Source organism: Ursus maritimus, unplaced genomic scaffold (assembly GCF_017311325.1).
Source record: "Ursus maritimus isolate PB19 unplaced genomic scaffold, ASM1731132v1 scaffold_20, whole genome shotgun sequence".
NCBI classification, from domain to species: Eukaryota; Metazoa; Chordata; class Mammalia; order Carnivora; family Ursidae; genus Ursus; species Ursus maritimus.
The window spans coordinates 52,507,572-52,527,091 of record NW_024424453.1 but is presented as its reverse complement, the minus strand read 5'-3'; the positions used below and the strand labels follow the sequence as shown (position 1 = coordinate 52,527,091).

The following is a 19,520-nucleotide window of genomic DNA, read 5'->3' as shown; positions in this document are numbered from 1 at the left end:
ATTTTTAATTTCCTCAGGATTCTTTTTGATAGTGTTCGAATCATGATAAAGGTGTTGTTTTGGAAAAGAGTATTTAGAAGTACTTTGTATAATATAATAAATTTGAAAACTCAGGAAAGAAACATGTGCGGTTGGTAGTTTGGTCATATATTCCAAATCTGAATATAGCAGTGAGCTTTGGGATTGGTAAGCAAGTAAACAGACAGTAGTTCATTGTGCCACATATTAATGACTTTGCACAAGTATTTAACCTACGTGAGTTTCGATTTTCCCCTCTACAAGAGTTTTTCATCAGACCTGTAAGTTTCTACAGACTGACATTTCGTCTTTCATTCATTTAATAAATACTCACTGAGCACCTATTATACAAGCACATAAAGCTCCGGAAATAGATGATGAAGAGGAGACATGAGGTCCTCAAACTCACAGAGCTTAGATTCTGAAGGACACCAAATAAGGAAAGAAAGAAACAGGATTCTTTAGATGATAAGCTCTGAGGTCCGAAACTGGAGGAGAGCTGTCCGTGGGGAACAATGGCAAGGGATTCTCAGATTGAGGAAATGGCAACAAGCACCAAAACTGGTAGAAAGAAAACAAAAAGGCCAGGGCGAAGGGGCTCTCATGTCTCTTAAACTATTACCCTGAAGCCACAGAAGAGGATGTGTCAAGTCACATGCTAATTACTAATCAAAGGACCACAGTCTGTAAGAAATTGCAGGTAGCTGTCCCATCTGAAGTTTCCAGGTAGGAGATATTAACAATTTTAGAAATGTGATACTTCCAGCTTGTTCTTTCTGAAGGTTGATTTGGCGATTCAGGGTCTTTTTTGGTTCCACACGCACTTCAGGATTGTTTGTTCTAGCTCTGTGAAAAATGCTGCTGATGTTTTGATAGGGATTTCATTCAATCTGTAGATTATTTTGGGTAGTGTGCACAATTTAACACATCGGTTCTTCCAATCCATGAGCATGGAATATCTTTCCATGTTTGTGTTGTCTTCAGTTTCTTTCCCCAGTGTTTTATAGTTTTCTGAGTACAAGTCTTTCACCCCCTTGGTTCAGTTTATTCCTAGGCATTTTATTATTTTTGGTGCAAATGTAAATGGGATTGTTTTCTTAATTTCTTTTTCTGCTATTTCACAATTAGTGTATAGAAATGCAACTATTTTGACATTGTACCTGCATTCGGCTGTAATGATCAGAAAACCCAACTCAAAGTTAATATATTTGAGCAAAACCATACAACTAATGTTGATGATGATGATGATGATGATGATGATGGTTATTAGTATGAGACTAGTTTTGACCAGGCATTTAATCCTCTGATCCTTACAGAAACTCTATGCAGTTGGGATAATTATCTCATTTTAGACTTGAGGAAACCACAGCTGAGGCAGATCAAGTTAATTGTCTAAGATCTTGAAAAGACGGCGGAGGATTAGGGGACCCCTTTTTCAGCTGGTCCCCTGAGTCGAGCTGGATATCTACCAGATCATCCTGAACAACCATGAAATCAGCCTGAGACACAGGAAGATACATCTGGATCTCTACAAACGAACATCTCCAGCACTGAGTATTGAGGTACAAAGCGGGGAGCCATGAATCCGCACACAGATATTGGAAGATAAACAGAAGGGGGAGGGAGCCGCTGCACTCGGGTGCCGGGAAGCAGTAAACACCTGCACTGGGGAGCGGGCCGGACTTGCAGACCGGCACCCATGAGAGAGCAGACTGAGACCATGAGCCTGGGAATGCACATGCAACCAGACTGAAATCCGGAGCTCCGGAGCGCTCACTGGAACTAGACTGAAACCGGGAGCTCAGGAGCGCTAGCGATCTGACTGAAAACTGGAGCTCTGGAGCGCTCATTGGAACCGGACTAAAACCGGGAGCTCGGGAGCACGCGTGTGTCCAAACTGACAACCAGAGCCCCGGAACACACACTCGAACTAGACTGAAACCAAGAGCTCGGGAGCACGGATGCGTGACCAGACTAAAAACCGGCGCTCCAGTGTGCTCACTGGAACCGGACTGATACTGGGAGCTTGGGAGCATGTGCGCGCATGCGACCAGACTGAAAACAGGTGCTCCAGAGTGCGCGAGAACCACACTGAAACAGGGAGCTCGGGAGCACACACAAGAACGCGGGGCAGCTGGCAGTGTTAGACGCACAAAAGACAGAGACGTGCCGGCCCTGGAAGTGAGGGCTGGGAGAGCGGCTGTGGAGTGCACAACCCGGGATGCTGCAGGGTTTTTAGCAGCACCGACAGAAACAGAGTTAAAGTGGCCAGGAGAGCTCAGTGGAGAGCAGACTGTGATCTCTCTATTCTGAGACAGAGGCTAGGACATGGCCACTGCTGCTCTGACTCTCAGAACAGTTACAGAAAACTGCCAGGGAAACCTTCCAGAGAACAAAAGCCTAGAAATACCGGTTCACATTGTGCTCATCCCCATCCCCCCTCACAGGGGATGGGGCAACTCTACCCAAATGGGGTTACCTGAATATCAGCGCAGCAGTCCCCTCCCTCAGAAGGCAGACTGAAAAATCAGGAAGCCCACATCCCTAACTTCCCTATAAAACAAGTGCACACTGCCTGGGTCCTGGTCAATAATTTGGGCTCTGGGCATCCAAACAACCTCTCCTCATCAGAATGACAAGGAGGAGAAATCCCCCCCCCCAGCAAAGAAAAGATAATGAGTCTGTGGCCTTTGCCACAGAACTGATGGATATGGATATAAGTAAATTGTTAGAAATGGAGTTCAGAGTAACAATGGTCAAGATGATGTGTAGGCTGGAAAAAAATATTAATGAAAATATTAACTAGAATAAAGAATCTCTAGAGGGCGGAAATGAGAGCAAATCTGGCAGAAATTAAAAATGCTATGAATCAAATGCAGTCTAAACTAGATGTTCTAATGGCCAGGGTAAATGAGGCAGAAGAACGAATCAGTGAATTAGAGGATGGGATGGTAGAAGAGAAGGTTAAAACAGAAACTTGGCTCAAAAAATCCAATCTCAACAATGTAGATTATGGGAGATTACTGACTCAATGAAACGATCCAATGTCAGAATCGTCGGCATCCCTGAGGGGGTGGAGAAAGAGAGAGGTCTAGAAGAGATATTTGAACAAATTGTAGCTGAGAACTTAGCCTAATCTGGCAAAGGAAACTAGCATTCGTGTCCAAGAGGCAGAGAGGACCCCTCCCAAGGTCAATGACAACAGATCTACACCACGTCACATCATAGTGCAATTTGCAAATATTAGATCCAAGGATACAGTATTGAAAGCAGCCACGGGCAAGAAAATTCTTACGTACAGAGGGAAAAATATCAGAATAACATCAGACCTGTCTACAGAGAATAGGCAGGCTTGGAAGGGTTGGCAGAGTATTTTCAAAGCTCTATCCGAGAAGAACATGCAGCCAAGGATCCTTTATCCATCAAGGCTGTCATTCAGAATTGATAGAGAGCTAAGGACCTTCCAGGATCGGCAGAAACTGACCAAATTGGTAACCACCAAGCCAGTCCTACGTGAGATATTAAGGGGGGTTCTATAAAAGTAAAAAGGCCCCAAGAGTGATAAAGAACAGAAATTTACCATCTATAGAAACAAAGACTTCACAGGAAACATGACATCATTAAAATTATATCTCTCAATAATCACTCTCAACGTGAATGGCCTAAATGCTCTCATAAATGCCACAGGGTTGCAGATTGGATAAAAAGACATGACCTACCCATTTGCTGTCTACAAGAGACTCATTTTGAACCTAAAGATACATCCAGACTGAAAATGAAGGGATGGAAAACCATTTTTCATGCCAGTGGACCTCAAAAGAAAGCTGGGGTAGCAATTCTCATATCAGACAGATTAGATTTTAAACTAAAGACTGTAGTTAGAGATAAAGAAGGACACTATATTATTTTTAAAGGATGTATCCAACAAGTGGAAATGACAATTATAAATATCTATGCCCCCAACAGGGGAGCAGCTAGATACACAAGCCAACTCTTAACCAGCATAAAGAGACATATAGATAATAATACGTTAATAGTAGGGGACCTCAACACTCCACTATCAGCAATAGACAGATCACCTAAGCAGAAAATCAACAAAGAAACAAGAGCTTTGAATGACATAATAGACCAGATGGACCTCATAGATATATACAGAACACTACACCCCAGAACAACAGACCACTCATTCTTTTCGAACGCACATGGAACCTTCTCCAGAATAGACCATATACTGGGTCACAAAACAGGTCTCAACTGATACCAAAAGACCGAGATTATTCCCTGCATATTCTCAGACCACAAATCTTTGAAACTGGAACTCAATCACAAGGAAAAATTTGGAAGAAACTCAAATACTTGGAAACTAAGAACCATCCTGCTCAAGAATGACTGGGTGAACCAGGAAATTAAAAGTCAGTTTAAACAATTTATGGAGACCAATGAGAATGAAAAGACTTTGGTCCAAAACTTATGGGACACTGTAAAGGCGGTCCTAAGGGGAAAATACTAACCATCCAAGCCTCACTCAAAAGAATAGAAAAATCTAAAAATGCAGTTTTTATATTCTCACCTCATGAAGCTGGAGCTGGAACAGAAGAACAGCATAACCCACGCACGAGAAGGCAGGTGATCAAGATTAGAACAGAGATCAATGAATTAGAAACCAGGAGCACAGTAGAGCAGATCAACAGAACTAGAAGCTAGTTCTTTGAAAGAATAAATAAGATCGATAAGCCACTGGCCAGACTTATTCAAAAGAATAGAGAAAGGACCCAAATTAATAAAATTATGAATGAAAGGGGAGAGATCACAACCAACACCAATGAAATAGGAAGGATCATTAGAAACTTTTATCAACAGCTTTATGACAATAAATTAAACAACCTGGAAGAAATGGATGCCTTCCTGGAAACCTATAAACTACCAAGACTGAAACAGGAAGAAATTGATTATTTAAACAGACCGATTAATTATGAAGAGATTGAAGCAGTGATCAAAAACCTTGACAAAAACAAGAGTCCAGGGCTTGATGGAGTGCTGGGGAATTCTACCAAACATTCAAAGAAGAAATAATACCTATTCTCCTGAAGCTGTTTCAAAAAATAGAAACAGAAGAAAACTACCAAACTCATTCTATGAGGCCAGTATTACCTTGATCCCCAAACAAGGCAAAGACCCCATCAAAAAGGAGAATTACAGACCAATATCCCTGATGAATATGGATGCCAAAATTCTCAACAAGATCCTAGCTAATAGGATCCAACAGTACATTAAAAGGATTATTCATCAAGACCAAGTGGGATTCATCCCTGGGATGCAAGGGTGGTTCAACATTCGCAAATCGATCCGTGTGATAGATCATATCAACAAGAAAAGGGTCTAGAATCATATGATCCTCTGAATTGATACAGAAAAAGCATTTGACAAAATACGGCATCCTTTCCTGATTAAAACCATTCAGAGTGTAGGGATAGAGGGTACATTCCTCAATTTCATAAAAACCATCTATAAAAGGCTACAGCGAATATCATTCTCAATGGGGAAGAGCTGAAAGCCTTTCCCTTAAGATCAGGAACACGACAAGGATTCCCACTCTTGCTGTTATTATTCAACATAGTACTAGAAGTCCTTGCAACAGCAACCAGACAACACAAAGGGATAAAAGGAATCCAAATCGGGAAAGAAGAAGTCAAGCTGTCTCTCGTCACAGATGACATGATACTCTATATGGAAAACCCAAAAGATTCAACCCCCAAACTACCAGAACTTATAGAGCAATTCAGTAATGTGGCAGGATACAAAATCAATGCTCAGAAATCCGTCGCATTTCTATGCACGAACAATGAGACTGAAGAAAGAGAAATTAGGGATTCCATTCCATTTACAATAGCACGAAAAATCATACGTTATCTAGGAATTAACTTAACCAGAGACATAAAGGATCTATATTCTAGAAACTACAAATCACTATTGAAAGACATTGAAGAAGACACAAAAAGATGGAAAAATATTCCATGCTCATGGATTCGAAGAATAAACATAGTTAAAATGTCTATGCTACCTAGAGCAATCTACACTTTCAATGCTATCCCGATCAAAATACCAATGACATTTTTCAAAGAACTGGAATAAACAGCCCTTACACTTGTGTGGAACCAGAAAAGGCCCCAAATCGCCAAGGAATTGTTGAAAAGGAAAAACAAAGCTGGGGGCATCACGTTGCTGGATTTCAAGCTATACTACAGAGCTGTGTTCACAAAGACAGCATGGTACTGGCACAAAGACAGCATGGTACTGGCACAAAAACAGACATATAGACCAATGGAACAGAATAGAGAACCCAGAAATGGACCCTCAGCTCCTTGGGCAAATAATCTTTGACAAAGCAGGAAAAAACATCCAGTGGAAAAAAGACAGTCTCTTCAATAAATGGTGCTGGGAAAATTGGACAGCTACATGCAAAAGAATGAAACATGACCACTCTGTCACACCATACACAAAGGTAAATTCCAAATGGATGAAAGACCTCGATGTGAGACAGGAATCCATCAAAATCCTAGAGGAGAACATAGGATGCAACCTCTTTGACATCGGCCACAGCAACTTTTTTCATGACACATCTCCAAAGGCAAGAGAAACAAAAGAAAAAATGAACTTGTGGGACTTCATCAAGATAAAAAGCTTCTGCACAGCCAAGGAAACAGTCAAAAAAACTAAGAGGCAGCCTATGGAATGGAAGAAGATACTTGCAAATGACACTACAGATAAAACTAGTATCCAAGATCTACAAAGAACTTCTTGAACTGAATACACAGGAAACAAATAATCAAATCAATAAATGGGCAGAGGATATGAACAGACACCTTTCCAATGAAGACACACAAATGGCTAACGGACACATGAAAAAATGTTCAAAACCATTAGGCATCAGGGAAATTCAAATCAAAACCACATTGAGATACCACCTTACGCCAGTTAAAATGGCAAAAATTGACAAGGCAAGAAAGAACAAATGTTGGAGAGGATGTGGAGAAAAGGCATCCCTCTTACACTGTTGGTGGGAATGCAAGTAGGTACAGCTAATTTGGAAAACAGTGTGGATGTCCCTTAAAAATTTAAAAATTGAGCTACCCTATGATCCAGCAATTGCACTACTGGGTATTTACCCCAAAGATACAGACGTAGTGAAGAGAAGGGCCATAAGCACCCCAATATTCATAGCAGCATTATCCACAATAGCTAAATTGTGGAAGGAGCCAAGATGCCCTTCGACAGATGACTGGGTTAAGAAGATGTGGTCTATATATTCAATGGAATATGACTCAACTATCAGAAAGAACGATTACACAACATTTGCTGCAACATGGACGGCACTGGAGGAGATAATGCTACGTGAAATAAGTCAAGCAGAGAAAGACAATTATCATATGGTTTCAGTCATTTATGGAACATAAGAAATAGGAAAATCAGTAGGAGAAGGAAGGGAAGAATGAAGGGGGGTAAACAGAAGGGGGAATGAACCATGCGAGACTATGGACTCTGGCAAACAATCTGAGGGCTTCAGAGGGGAGTGGGTTGGGGGATCGGCATAGGCCGGTGATGGGTATTAAGGAGGGCACATATTGCATGGTGCACTGGGTGTTATACGCAAATAATGAATCATGGAACATTACATCAAAAACTAAGGATATACTGTATGGTGACTAACATAACATAATAAAAAATTGTTATAAAAAAATTGTCTAAGATCTTGTGGCTTGTAAGTGGAAGAGCTGGTATGTTTGAACTTCAGACTCATGGCCCTTACACTAAATGTAAAGATTCAAGTCCCCCTCTATCTCCCAGAGGTTATAACCAACTAGAAGCAGCACACAAATTTGCTCATTAGAGAACAGATGCAGCTCTTAACCATAAACCAGCTCTATGAGGCTGCCTTTTCCAGGTCCTTCCAGTGGGAGACCGTTTCAATGCCGTCAAACAGTGCTATTCAAATATAACCTACTATTATTTTTGCCTTCATGATTATTAATTGGCACTTCCAAAAACAGGTTAAGAATGCATACACTGGATCTCGTCCGCCCTGATAATAGGAGTCTCCAAATTAAATGATCAGCTTTGTTGCTGAGGAGAGACCAGTCAGGGGTTGTGAGTCCCGCATTAACAGTTGCTCAAAATAGGGGCTGGCATGGTTACTGGTAGGACTCTGGGCAAAGCATTGGGTTTCTCTGGCTTGCAAGCAGGTCCCTCAGGCAAGGTGGCCAGAGGCAACAACTAAAGCTCCGTCACAGGTTGAATGGCAGCTGTTGGTGCCTCCTGCCACATTTGTCTTGACTTCTTGGCTATCACCTCCAAAATATACATCTGGTGATTATTCACTTTTAAGATAAAAGAATGGAGTGGGTAACTCTTCATTCTTTGAGGACTCTCCCTATGCTTCTCTTAGGCTTCTGGCTCTCAATCTGCATCACTTTGCCTTTTAAGGCCTGCAGCCTCTTCACTAGATCTGGGTTCCACAATTGCGTAAGCACAGCAGAACAGGGTGGCCAACACTTGGCCCAGGAGCAAGATATATGTGAGTCCGAGTCCCTGTTCCCACACTCACTGTAAAACCTAGCATCTTATTAAATAAAAGATTAAATGAAATACCACATAGAAAATGCCTACAACATAGCAGAATCCCAGTGCAGGTTAGCAATTATTATTAGCATCAATTTAATTGCCAAACCCCATACCCTTCATAGATTTCAGTACTCACAACGATTCCTATGCATCAGACATGGAGAACCAACGTGTTGCAACCCTGCTCTCCTTTATCCTTGTCACTTTCCCATCCCCTGATCATTCTGCTTATCTTCCCTCTTCCTCTCCCTGCTATTCTTTTTTGTACCTTTCATAAGTATGGCATTTAAAATTTTTAAATAGTCTTGATAGTATCTTTCTACCCCATGGCTCTAGAAGAAGCCAAAGTCCACAGAATGAAAGTCTGAGCATTTATTAAAATGAAGGGTGAGATCATACAGCTGCCCTTTGATTCTTAAAAAAAAAAAATAATAAGATCCAAAGATGAAAAATTCCTTGTATTTAAGTCACAGTGTACTTGCCCACCAAGATTGGAACTGCCCATTGACTCAGGGGGGCTTCACTTCCTCAGAAGACCCTTCTCTGGCCACAGACTTGTTCAGTCCTTGCATTTGTGCATACACATTAGATTCCTATACTTTATCACAGTTCATAAACGCTGTGTGTGTGTGTGTGTGTGTTTGTATGTGTGACTGTGAGTGTGTGTGTGTGTGTGTGTGTGTGTGTGAGAGATTTAATTAATCTCTGTCTCTCTTTCACCAGGCTCTCCATTCCAGGACAATAGACTGAATCTATTGATGTTTTCTCTCTGCTCTATCATTATATTCTAGCACAATGTCTGGTACAGAAGAGATGTTTGATAAAGGTGTCTTGCTACTGTTGCCCTGTCATTGTGTGCTCTGCTTGTTGCTCTTGTGATTTGGGCTATTAGAATTTTCTATCTACTGAGCAATTAGGAATTGTGTTTTGAGGAGGGAAGAGCTGTGGCCATTTGAGTTAGCCAATCTGGCCTGGTCAAATGAGAAGCGAAGAGCCACTAGGGTATTTGGAGCTCTCTGAGAGCCAAATGCCCATTAAGAGCCTGGCACTTAGAATAGGAGCTTTCAATTGATGTCCAGGATAGAAAGAGTAATAGGTTCTTTCCAAAGACGTGAGCCAAGGTAAACATGCAGGACCAGATATATAATTCACAGGGTCCAGTTCAAAATGAAAATGCAAGGCCCCTTGTTCAAATATTATTAAGAATTTCAAACAGAGCCATAAATACAGAGAGAACAAACTGGTGGTTGCCAGAGGGGCAGGAGGTAGGAAGATGAGCAAAAAGGGTGAAGGCTAGTAAGAGGTACAGGCTTCCAGTTACGGAGTGCCTAAGTCACAAGGATAAAAGGTACAGCACAGAGAATATAGTAAGTGGTATTGTAATAGCATTGTATGGTGACAGATGGTGGCAACGCTTGCAGTGAGCATAATGAAAAGAGATGTCGAATCACTATGTTGTACTCTTGAAACCAATCTAATACTGTGTATCAACTAAATTACAATTGAAAAAAATTAAAAATAGAAGAATTTCAAGATGGTGATAGAAGAGCATCAAACCAAGTACAGGGTCCTGAGTGAGACTACACAGGTTGCACACCAATGACGCTGGCCTTACAAAATTTACAGATAATCAGGAAAATCTGGAACATAAGTTTACGATTTTCTGTTAGACAATTGAGGGAATTTTGTATTTATGAAAAAATAAGATCTTTTAAATATCCAGATATATTTCCTTTCCCTGCATACTGAGGTTGTGTCTTCAAAAAATAATGGATCCTTCTGTCCCTCTATCCAATTGGGCCATCTCTATGTTTCCAAAGGTTCTATTAAGGCAGACTGGTTTGCTCCTCCGTGAACAGCCCTGAACTCCTCGCTGTACTGACTCACCCAGTTGGTTCTTCAGCCATGCCCAGCTGACCTCCATCTGAGGCTTCAGAGTCCAAACGGCATGGATTTTGAAGCCAAAATGGGTTCCAATCCCAGCTCCACTATTTATAGTTCAATGACTTAAAGCAAATTCCTTAGCTTCCCTAGAATCTCGGTTTCCTCGTCTATAAAACGTAAGCGATGCTACCCAGCCCAAGAGGTTTGCCGTGAGGATTAAATATTGTAAAAAGCTTAGAGGGCTGAGCACAAAAGCACACAACAAAATGAGGACACAGCCTCGTTGCATTTTGCCTCTGCTTTAGCCCAAAGCTGAATGGGGGAGCGCGGAGTGCCTTCAAGAAGGGGAACCCCAGCTCTCCCCGTTCTCCGTCACTGAGCCCTATAAATAACTTAGCTAAGTCACCGTCTCCCTTGGAGTCGCTGTTCCTTAGGGTGAGGAATGAGGGTGGTGTTGCGGGTGGTCCCTCCTGGCTGAATCCTTCCCGGGTTTTCTCTTCCTTCCACTACCGCTCCTACGGAACCCCTCGCTCGGGTGGGCGCCCGCGCGGCCTGGCTGCAGGACCCCTCGGCCGCGGCCCCCACCCGTCCCCCGCCTCCCGGCGGCCGCCGCGCAGCCCCGCCCCGCCCCGCCCCGCCCCGCCTCCCCCACGGCCGGCGAGCGCTCCCGAGCCGCCCGTCCGCTGCCGGCTGCCAGTCCCGCCAGTGCGCTGGCCGGCGCGGGGCGGCGGGCGTGCGGGGCGGGCGTGCGGGACGGGCGTGCGCACGGGAGAGGTCGGGGGAGGGCGCGTGGGCGGCTGGGAGAGGATGGGAATCCCTGGGACCCGCCGCTGAGCTAGCCCGAGCGGCGGGAAGGCCAGCCTCGCTGTTCCTCCGGGAGCCTAACACCGTTCCCGCGCCGCCACGATGATCCCCCCGAGCGGCGCCCGCGAGGACGGCGTGGACGGGCTGTCCAAGGAGGCGCCGAGCGCGGAGCAGCCACCCTCTCCTGCATCCACCAGCAGCCAGGAATCCAAGGTACCGCGCACACTTGCCCCAAGAAAACATGAACTCACTCTCCTCCTGTCCTTCTCTCGGTCCACCTTCGTTTCCCCCGAACTGGTGCCAACGCCAGCGGGAGACGTGCCCGTAGTGGGACCCGGTCTCCCCTGAGACTCGAATGTGGGGCAGGACTCGCTGTAACGCTGCTGGACCACGTCGCGTGGACCCAGCCTCCTGCCCACACAGACCCGAGGCTGCTCTGGCTTCTCCCCGCAAGCACACGTTGGTTAGTGCGCACTGACTCTGGGCTCAGAGACCGCTTTTCTGGGTGGTTGGTGGCATGGTGGTTCTGTGCTTTCAGCCCGCTGGTGTCCAAGCACGTGTAGGTGTTCAGCTGCTTCCGAAGGATGAAGTATGATAGCGAGGGATGCACCTCCAGAAAAGCTAGGGCACTTGGGGCCAGCAAAGGGTTGTCTGTGTCACAGGGGTCTCGGAGACTCTGCTTAATATAAGGGCTCACCCCTAACTTCAGAAGAGCTAAGCAAAGGGAAAAGCCGCATTCCTGGGAAAGTTGAGGTTCCTCCTGTGGAAGTTAATACTTGAAGAACTTACACTTGCTTCTATGAGTTCCACTAACACACACACACACACACACACAAACACACACACACACACACACACACACAGCCAGCGCCCCGCAGCACTTCTGCCACCGCTCCACTTCCTCTGAAACTCTTGTGGGGGCCAGGCACATGCCTGGAAATCTCTGAAGAGGATCAAGTAAAATGTGGCTGCTAGCAGTGACATGCATCTTAGCGGGGGCGGGGGGGGGGAGCGGTGAAAATCATAAGCTGGAGTTTCTGGTTATATGGATTTCTTTAAGTGCAGGGCTCCTGGCTCTTTATACAGATCTCCTTGTGAATTCCCCAGGCATCTTTGGAATGGTGGGCAGTTCTGTATAGGAGTGAAGGGAAGGGGGATGCCAGTTTGGAGGGCAGGTCAGATTGGGAAAAGAAAAGTCCCATCCCTCTCTCCCTTTACATACATCCCTAAAAGCCATTGACAAATCAGCAGGATCAAAATCACAGCCAAGTGGCTCTTGGTTTAAGTGATGCTGGGCACTGTACTCATCTCAGCCTCTTAAAGTTAACCATCAAAGAGAGCTTTGCATTTTCTTTATTTTATCTTATTTTTGTTCTGATAAATGTCTGATCTGGGTCATGTGTATGTCACCTTCTCTAAAACTCAGCTGGAAATGGGGGCAAAAGCCCCTCCTTCCAGAGTCGAAGTGAAGAATATGTGAAATGACCCAATGCAGTGTAAGGACTCAATCAATGTTTATCCTTTTCCTTCCTGAGATCAAGGGGATCCACCCCACCACAGATGATCCATTCCAAAGCTGTCTCATAACGTGCACACACATACCACCTCTCCTCTGACTGAAAGTTTCTGGGCATCTCATCATTGTCTATCATTGACCATCAGCCACCTAAGGGGTATGGGTTAGTGGCCTTTTCAAAGATGATCTTGTAGACTGTGAATGAATGCAGCAAAACTCAAGAGTGAAACTTTTTGAATTGGGCCTGTTGCTGTGCAGTAGGTGTGTTCTGGAAAGGGCTTAGCATTTGCGTATACAGCAGCATGTTTTAAACACACTATATGGGTTTGCTATTTATAGATATCCTGATGCAAATTATTTGGCAGAGCAGAAACTACATATGTAATACCCATAATTATCCACTGATTTATCTGACTATACTTTCAAATTTGTACATGCCAGTTTTTCTCAAAGTGGTCTACACACCTGAAGTGTGTGTATATGTTCTGAAATTTGCCGTGGTTTATGAAAACCATGTTTCTTAATCAGTGGAGATGGGCTGGGGGGGAGGGGATGGGCCATGAACCCCAGGAAATTGAATGCCAAATAGTGTGCCTGAATGTGAATTTTTATGGTGTAGCACCGGTGATGTTCTCAAAGGGGTCCAAGCTCCTCAAAAAAGCTCAGCTGCTGGGATGGAGGAATATGTGGTAAGGGGGCAGGAGGGCATGAAACAGGAGCAGAAGAAGGCTCTATTTATTCTACACCAGGAGTGACACATTTGAAAGCCGTTTATAGGGATCTTCCACCCTGAAGATGAGAGAATAGTAAGGAAAGTGTGAACAAGGTAATAGTAGTCATTCCACCTCACTCTTCTCAAATGATCTGTTTGTGAAAATACCACATGGGTTAGGCCTCCCTGGGCATTCAACTTCCGCAAGAAAGACTTTTAAAATTACCTTCTAAAAGACTTTTGTTCTCTGATTATAAGAGTAACAAAATAGTCTTTGTAGAAATTTGAAAATCCCAGACAAAAATAAAGAAAAAAAAATGACCCATTGGCTCACAATCCAGAGGCAACTACTGATAACATTTTTATCTATATCGCCCATCTTTTTTATAAGATGTATTTTTATATTTACCAACATAGTTGAAAGCGCTCTGGTCGGCATCTACTGAACGCTCTCTATGTCAGGTACAACTTGATTCTTCACAGTAACCCTATGAGGGAGATTGCCAGTTTCTTTGATTTTATGAATAAGGAAGCAGAAGCTCAGAAAGGTTGGGTGACTTGCCCAAGACCACATAGCTAGTTGAACGACACAGCTAGGACAGAGCCCTGGACAGCAGAGCTCTAGAGCCCAGCCCTCCACCACACAGCCCTCTGCCATGCTTGTGTACTGTTTCACTTTCTCCTGGTTCCCCTAACATCCTAACCAAGTATTTCACATGCCACTCAAAGTCATTTACAGCAGTATTTTGTTCTTGTCTTAAGAAATCTTTGAAAATGAATTGAGCTCATGTGCAATGGTTAAAGACCAATTTTTGTCTAGTTTCTTTGTGTTTGGTTTTGCTACTCTTTCTCCAAAAATATACTTACGGAGATAATTAAATGTAATGTCACAGAAATATCTGGAAAAGGTGGTCACAATAAACCCTTTAGTGCAGAGAGTCCATTAGGAGAGGAGGAGGATGGTTCAGTGCCCTGAGCTCATAGCATGTTTCCAGAAGTCCGTTTCCTTTGCAGATTCTTTGGAACGCTACATCATAGATTATTGGAGTTGGAAACCTTAGAAATCATCTACTCGGAGTATTTTTTAAATTATGGATAATTTTTACTGTGTAAATTTATTGTAGTGTGGAAAATTTCAACATACACAAAAGTAGAGAAAACAGTATGAAGAGCAGTCATGGAACTAATCACCTGGTTTCACCAATGACCAATGGATGACCTTGTTTCATCTGTCATCCCCTACACCACCATCCCTCCCCAGATAGCTGGATCAGTTGAAAGCAAATTCCAGACATCAATTCATTTCACCCATAAATCTTTCGGTTGCATCTCTAAAAGATAAGGGCTTTTTGGTGAGCATGACTACAGTTCCATTATCACATATACCAAATGTCTTCAGTCAAGGGTTAGTATGTTCTTTGGGGTTCCACGAATGGTCTTTGGAAGGTCCGTGAACCACCAGAACCGGCATTCAGAATTGTGCAGTCATATGCAGACGTACATCGCCTGTGGAAAGGATCCATAGCTTGTATCAAATCAGTAAAGTATCGATAGCCCTTAAAGTTTGTTTAAACGTCTTCTCTTTTCTCTCTTGAGGACATTGAAGCCAAGAGAGACATAACGACTTGCCTACAATCACACATATTGTTAGCGGCAGGACTTCTATTTAGGAACGCTCTCTGGGACCTTGGATACCCCAGTACAATTTCCTCAGGGCATATTCCTGTAAACCGAAGTAGTAATGTAGTTTATGTGGTTTTCTTTTTCATAAAATTAGTTGAACTGAAAGAATGTGAAAGCCACCCCTCTGTCTTTCCACTAGCTATTCCAGAAAGACCACAGCCTTATTTGTTTTTTAAGTGCCGACAGAGACTGTCGAATACTAAGAAAAATGTTCAGCATCCCTTATTTCAATGAATACCCCTTCTCCTACTGACTTATTGACAGCATAGAGCTCTTACTCAAGTCTAAAATGAAGGTTTTGTGTGGACGCCCTTTGACATCACTTACATGGCCCAAGAGATTATAGGTTTCAAGGTCCAATAGCCAAGAATTGAGATCTTTTCTTATCAGTTGCCTTGTGACTCTGGGCTAGTTGCCTAGCCTTGCTGAGCCTCAGCTTCCTAATCTCTAAAATGGGGATGCTAATACCCAGCTGACATGGGTGTTTTTGTAAGGCCTGTGACCTTAGGCCTTATGTAAGGCCTATGTTGTAAGCATATATAAGCATGTGACATTATTTGCTTTCTCTTCCTGCTTCACATTAGATTTCTATCCCTAGCCAACCCCAGATGTCATCACTGGCATCATTTCACTGACCAAAACTGATGATCCAATAGTATAACTGAGTTTTCCTCCCTTTGGACTTTACTTAAGCTGTTGAGTGCAGAGAATTTTCACCTTGGCTGTTTTGCATCCCCAGGAAGGTAAGCTATTGACTCACCAGCCTGTGGCTTCAATTTTGAAAGGATGATGTAAGCCACCTAGTAGCCCATAGGAGCCATGGACCAAGGAGTCCCCTCATCCCATAGCTGTCTTTGAATCTGGACTACCATCCAAGCTAGGGAGAAGAAATCTCTTAACCATAAGGATGTGTCCTGCATCTTCCAGAAAGGTGTGTGTCCACCAATCAGCAATTATTTATTGAGTGCCTACTTTGTGCCCAGTGCATCTCATACATATGTGAAGCTATTGTTGATAAGGAATTTAACTTCTACTCAGGGGAGAAGATGAAAGAAAATGGAACCTTGGCCTTGCATTCAGATCCCTTGAGGAGTCCAGTCCATTGGTTAGACTGCTAAATGGAAATCTCTGATCAAGGTTCCCAAGCATCAGTATTGTTTTAGAGCTTCCTTGATGATTTCATTGTGCAGCCAAGTTTGAGAAACACTGATTTAGACTATAAGAATTGTAGACTGTCAAAGAAATTAAATAGAGAATAAGGGGCGCCTGAGTGGCTCAGTCGTTAAGCTTCTGCCTTCAGCTCAGGGCGTGATCCGGCGTTCTGGGATCGGGCCCCACATCGGGCTCCTCCACTGGGGGCCTGCTTCTTCCTCTCCCACTCCCCCTGCTTGTGTTCCCTCTCTCGCTGGCTGTCTCTATCTCTGTCAAATAAATAAAAAATCTTTAAAAAAAAAGAAATTAAATAGAGAATAAGAATTCAGTAAGAACTGTAGACTGTCAGATCTCTTCTTTCTAGGCACAGTACCTGACGGAATCATTTGTAGTTAGTCTTTCTTCTTTCCCTTCCCATTTATCATTCAGTGCAAAGGAATGGCTCTAGCAACAGTGACCAGCTGTTCACCTCCATGTTGCCAAATAATCTTAAGCATTTCTCAGATGCAGCTGGATTTACAAGGGTAGCTATGCCCTTATTAAGTTATTTTCATAATCATAAAAATAATAAGTACTCAATGTAGAAAACTGGAAAACAGAAAATTGTAAAGAAAAATTTCTTTATCACACAACAACTTGGAGATAAGGACGGTTACATTTCTTGCTGTATTTCTTTCATTTACATTTCCTTTACACATGCACACACACACACTTGAAACAAAATTGGAGCAGTGTATACATAAGCGCATGCTGTACTTTTTCTTCCGCCTGATGTTATGCATAGTTTCCTTATACTCTTAGATAATCAATAACATGAATATTCAAAATGGTATAATATTCTACTTTGTTGTTATACCACATCTATTCCGCAGTCCCTTCTGACTGCATATTTAGGTACTTTCTTACCATTCACATATTTTAAAATATTAAAATTCACATCCTGATACATAAACATTTTATTATATTTCTGACTAGTTTCATGGGAGGTAGAATTGCTGGGCCCCGATATAAACACTTCTAAGTTCTTTTATTCTCATTGACACAGTGCTCTTAAGAAAAGCTATACCACAGCTTTTTACTTCTTAGTCAACTTTGATTGAAATATGACATCATACCAAAAAGTGCACACATTACAAGACTCCAGCTTAATGAATTTTCAGAATATAAATTTTGCTCTGTCTACAACCAATGCAGAAATCAAGAAATAGAATGTTACCAGCTCCCCAGAATCTCCCTCAGTCTCCCTTCTATTCCTGCCTTCCCAAAGGTAAACAATATCCTGACTTCTAACAACATAAACTAATCTCAGTTATTTGAACTTTATATAAATGCAATCATATAGGGTATACTCTTTGATGCCTGGCTTCTTTCAGTTAGTATGTGATGAGAGTCATCTATGCCATTGCATGTAGCCGTAGTTTCCCTTTTCATTGCTGTATAGCATTCCACCCTGTGAGTACTTCACTGTTGATCTATTCTGATGATGGGCATTTGGATCGTTTCTTGGTTTTGGCGGCTGTGGTCATTCTTATAGATATCCTTTGTGGCACATCTGTTAGGTGAATACCTAGGAGCAACATTTCTGGGTTGTAGGGCATACCATATAGATATTGCCAGCTTTCCAAAGTAGCTATACCAATTCATACTCCCTCTAATGGTTGTTATGTTATGTTGTGTTATGTTATGTTATGTTATGGTTGTTAGGCCTTTCTGTGTTCTGTTTATGAAATCTTTGCTCACCCCAAAGACATGAAGGTATTCTCCTATATTATTTCCTAGAAATGTTGCTTTGCCTTTCACACATAAGTTTATAATCCATTTGGAATCACTTTTTTGGTATGGTGAGAGATAGGGGTCAAGATTCAATTGCACGGCCACCTTTGCTCTTCTAGTAATATATACCACTCAAGAGTGTTTGCTTCTGGGATGCCTGGGCAGCTCAGTCGATTAAGTGTCTGCCTTCAGGTCAGGTCATGATCCCAGCGTTCTGGGATCAGATCTCCCATTAGGCTCCTTGCTCAGAGGGGAGCCTGCTTCTTCCTCTGCCTGCTGCTCCCCCTGCTTGTGCTCTCTCTCTCTCTCTGACAAATAAATAAACAAAAACTTAAAAAAAAAAAGAGTGTTTGCTTCTGCAGGTATCCCAGCGCATCATTAGCTGAGAACATAATTTTATGTTACTTTTTCAGTTTGGAGGTTCTCAGACCAAATTGTGTTGTATAAATTTGAGCCTCAAATCTATGTGAAGGCAGATCTGTGATTATGAATTCTCAGGAAATATGTATATATGTATGTATGTGTATTCTGCTTTATGGCTATGCTAAGATTTCTTTATCATCAACCCAAGATGCTGAGAAATTTGTTTCTAGATCATTCTTTCTTTCTTTTTCAAGTCTTCACTCTATTTAGGCATCAAAATCCAATCCCCTAGGTTTTTTTTTAAATTTGTGGTAAAATATACATAACGTACTATTTACCATTTTTACTGTTTTTTAAGTGTACAGTTCTTTGACATTAAATACATTCTCATTGTGAAACCATCACCACTATCCATCTCCAGAACTTTTGATTCTTCCCAAACTGAAACTCTGTCCCCATTTAAACAGTTATTCCCCATCTCCTTTGCCTCCAGCCCCTGACATCACTCTTCTACTTTCTGGTCCTCTGAATTTGACTACCCTAGCTACCTCATATCAGAGGAATCACATAATATTTTTCCCTTTGCGATTGGCTTATTTCACTTAACATAAATCTTCAAGGTTCATTCATGTTTTGGTATATGTCAGAATTCCCTTCCTTTTAAAAGCTAAAAATATTCCTTTGCGTGGATATATCACATTTTTTGGAGCTAACAGATTTTGCTATTTTTTCAATAGGAGAATATTTTAGATCATTCATAAATTATTATTTTTTATTTTCTCACTTTATGAAATTCTTCTTTCCCGGTTACACTAATCCACTTACCCATCAATGGACATTTGGGTTGCTTCCACCTTTTGACTATTGTGAATAGTGCTGTTATGGACTTGGGTATGCGTATATCGGTTCAAGCCCCTGCTTTCATTTCTTTCAGGTATATGGCCCAAAACATTATTGCTCTATTTTACGGCAATCCTTTGTTTAATTTTTTGAGGA

General features: G+C 42.4%; 1 protein-coding gene across 3 annotated transcripts in view; it reads left to right on the top strand.

The window, feature by feature from the left end:
- The first annotated feature begins 11,355 nt into the window (after positions 1-11,355).
- STAC (SH3 and cysteine rich domain) overlaps positions 11,356-19,520 on the top strand; it is a 146,743-nt gene continuing 138,578 nt past the window's right edge. For all 3 annotated transcript variants that reach the window (XM_008710424.2, XM_008710431.2, XM_008710418.2), the window contains exon 1: positions 11,356-11,538. In XM_008710424.2, the coding sequence (XP_008708646.1) occupies positions 11,428-11,538 (111 nt within the window). In that variant the 5' untranslated portion in view covers positions 11,356-11,427. The remainder of the gene's footprint in view (positions 11,539-19,520) is intronic.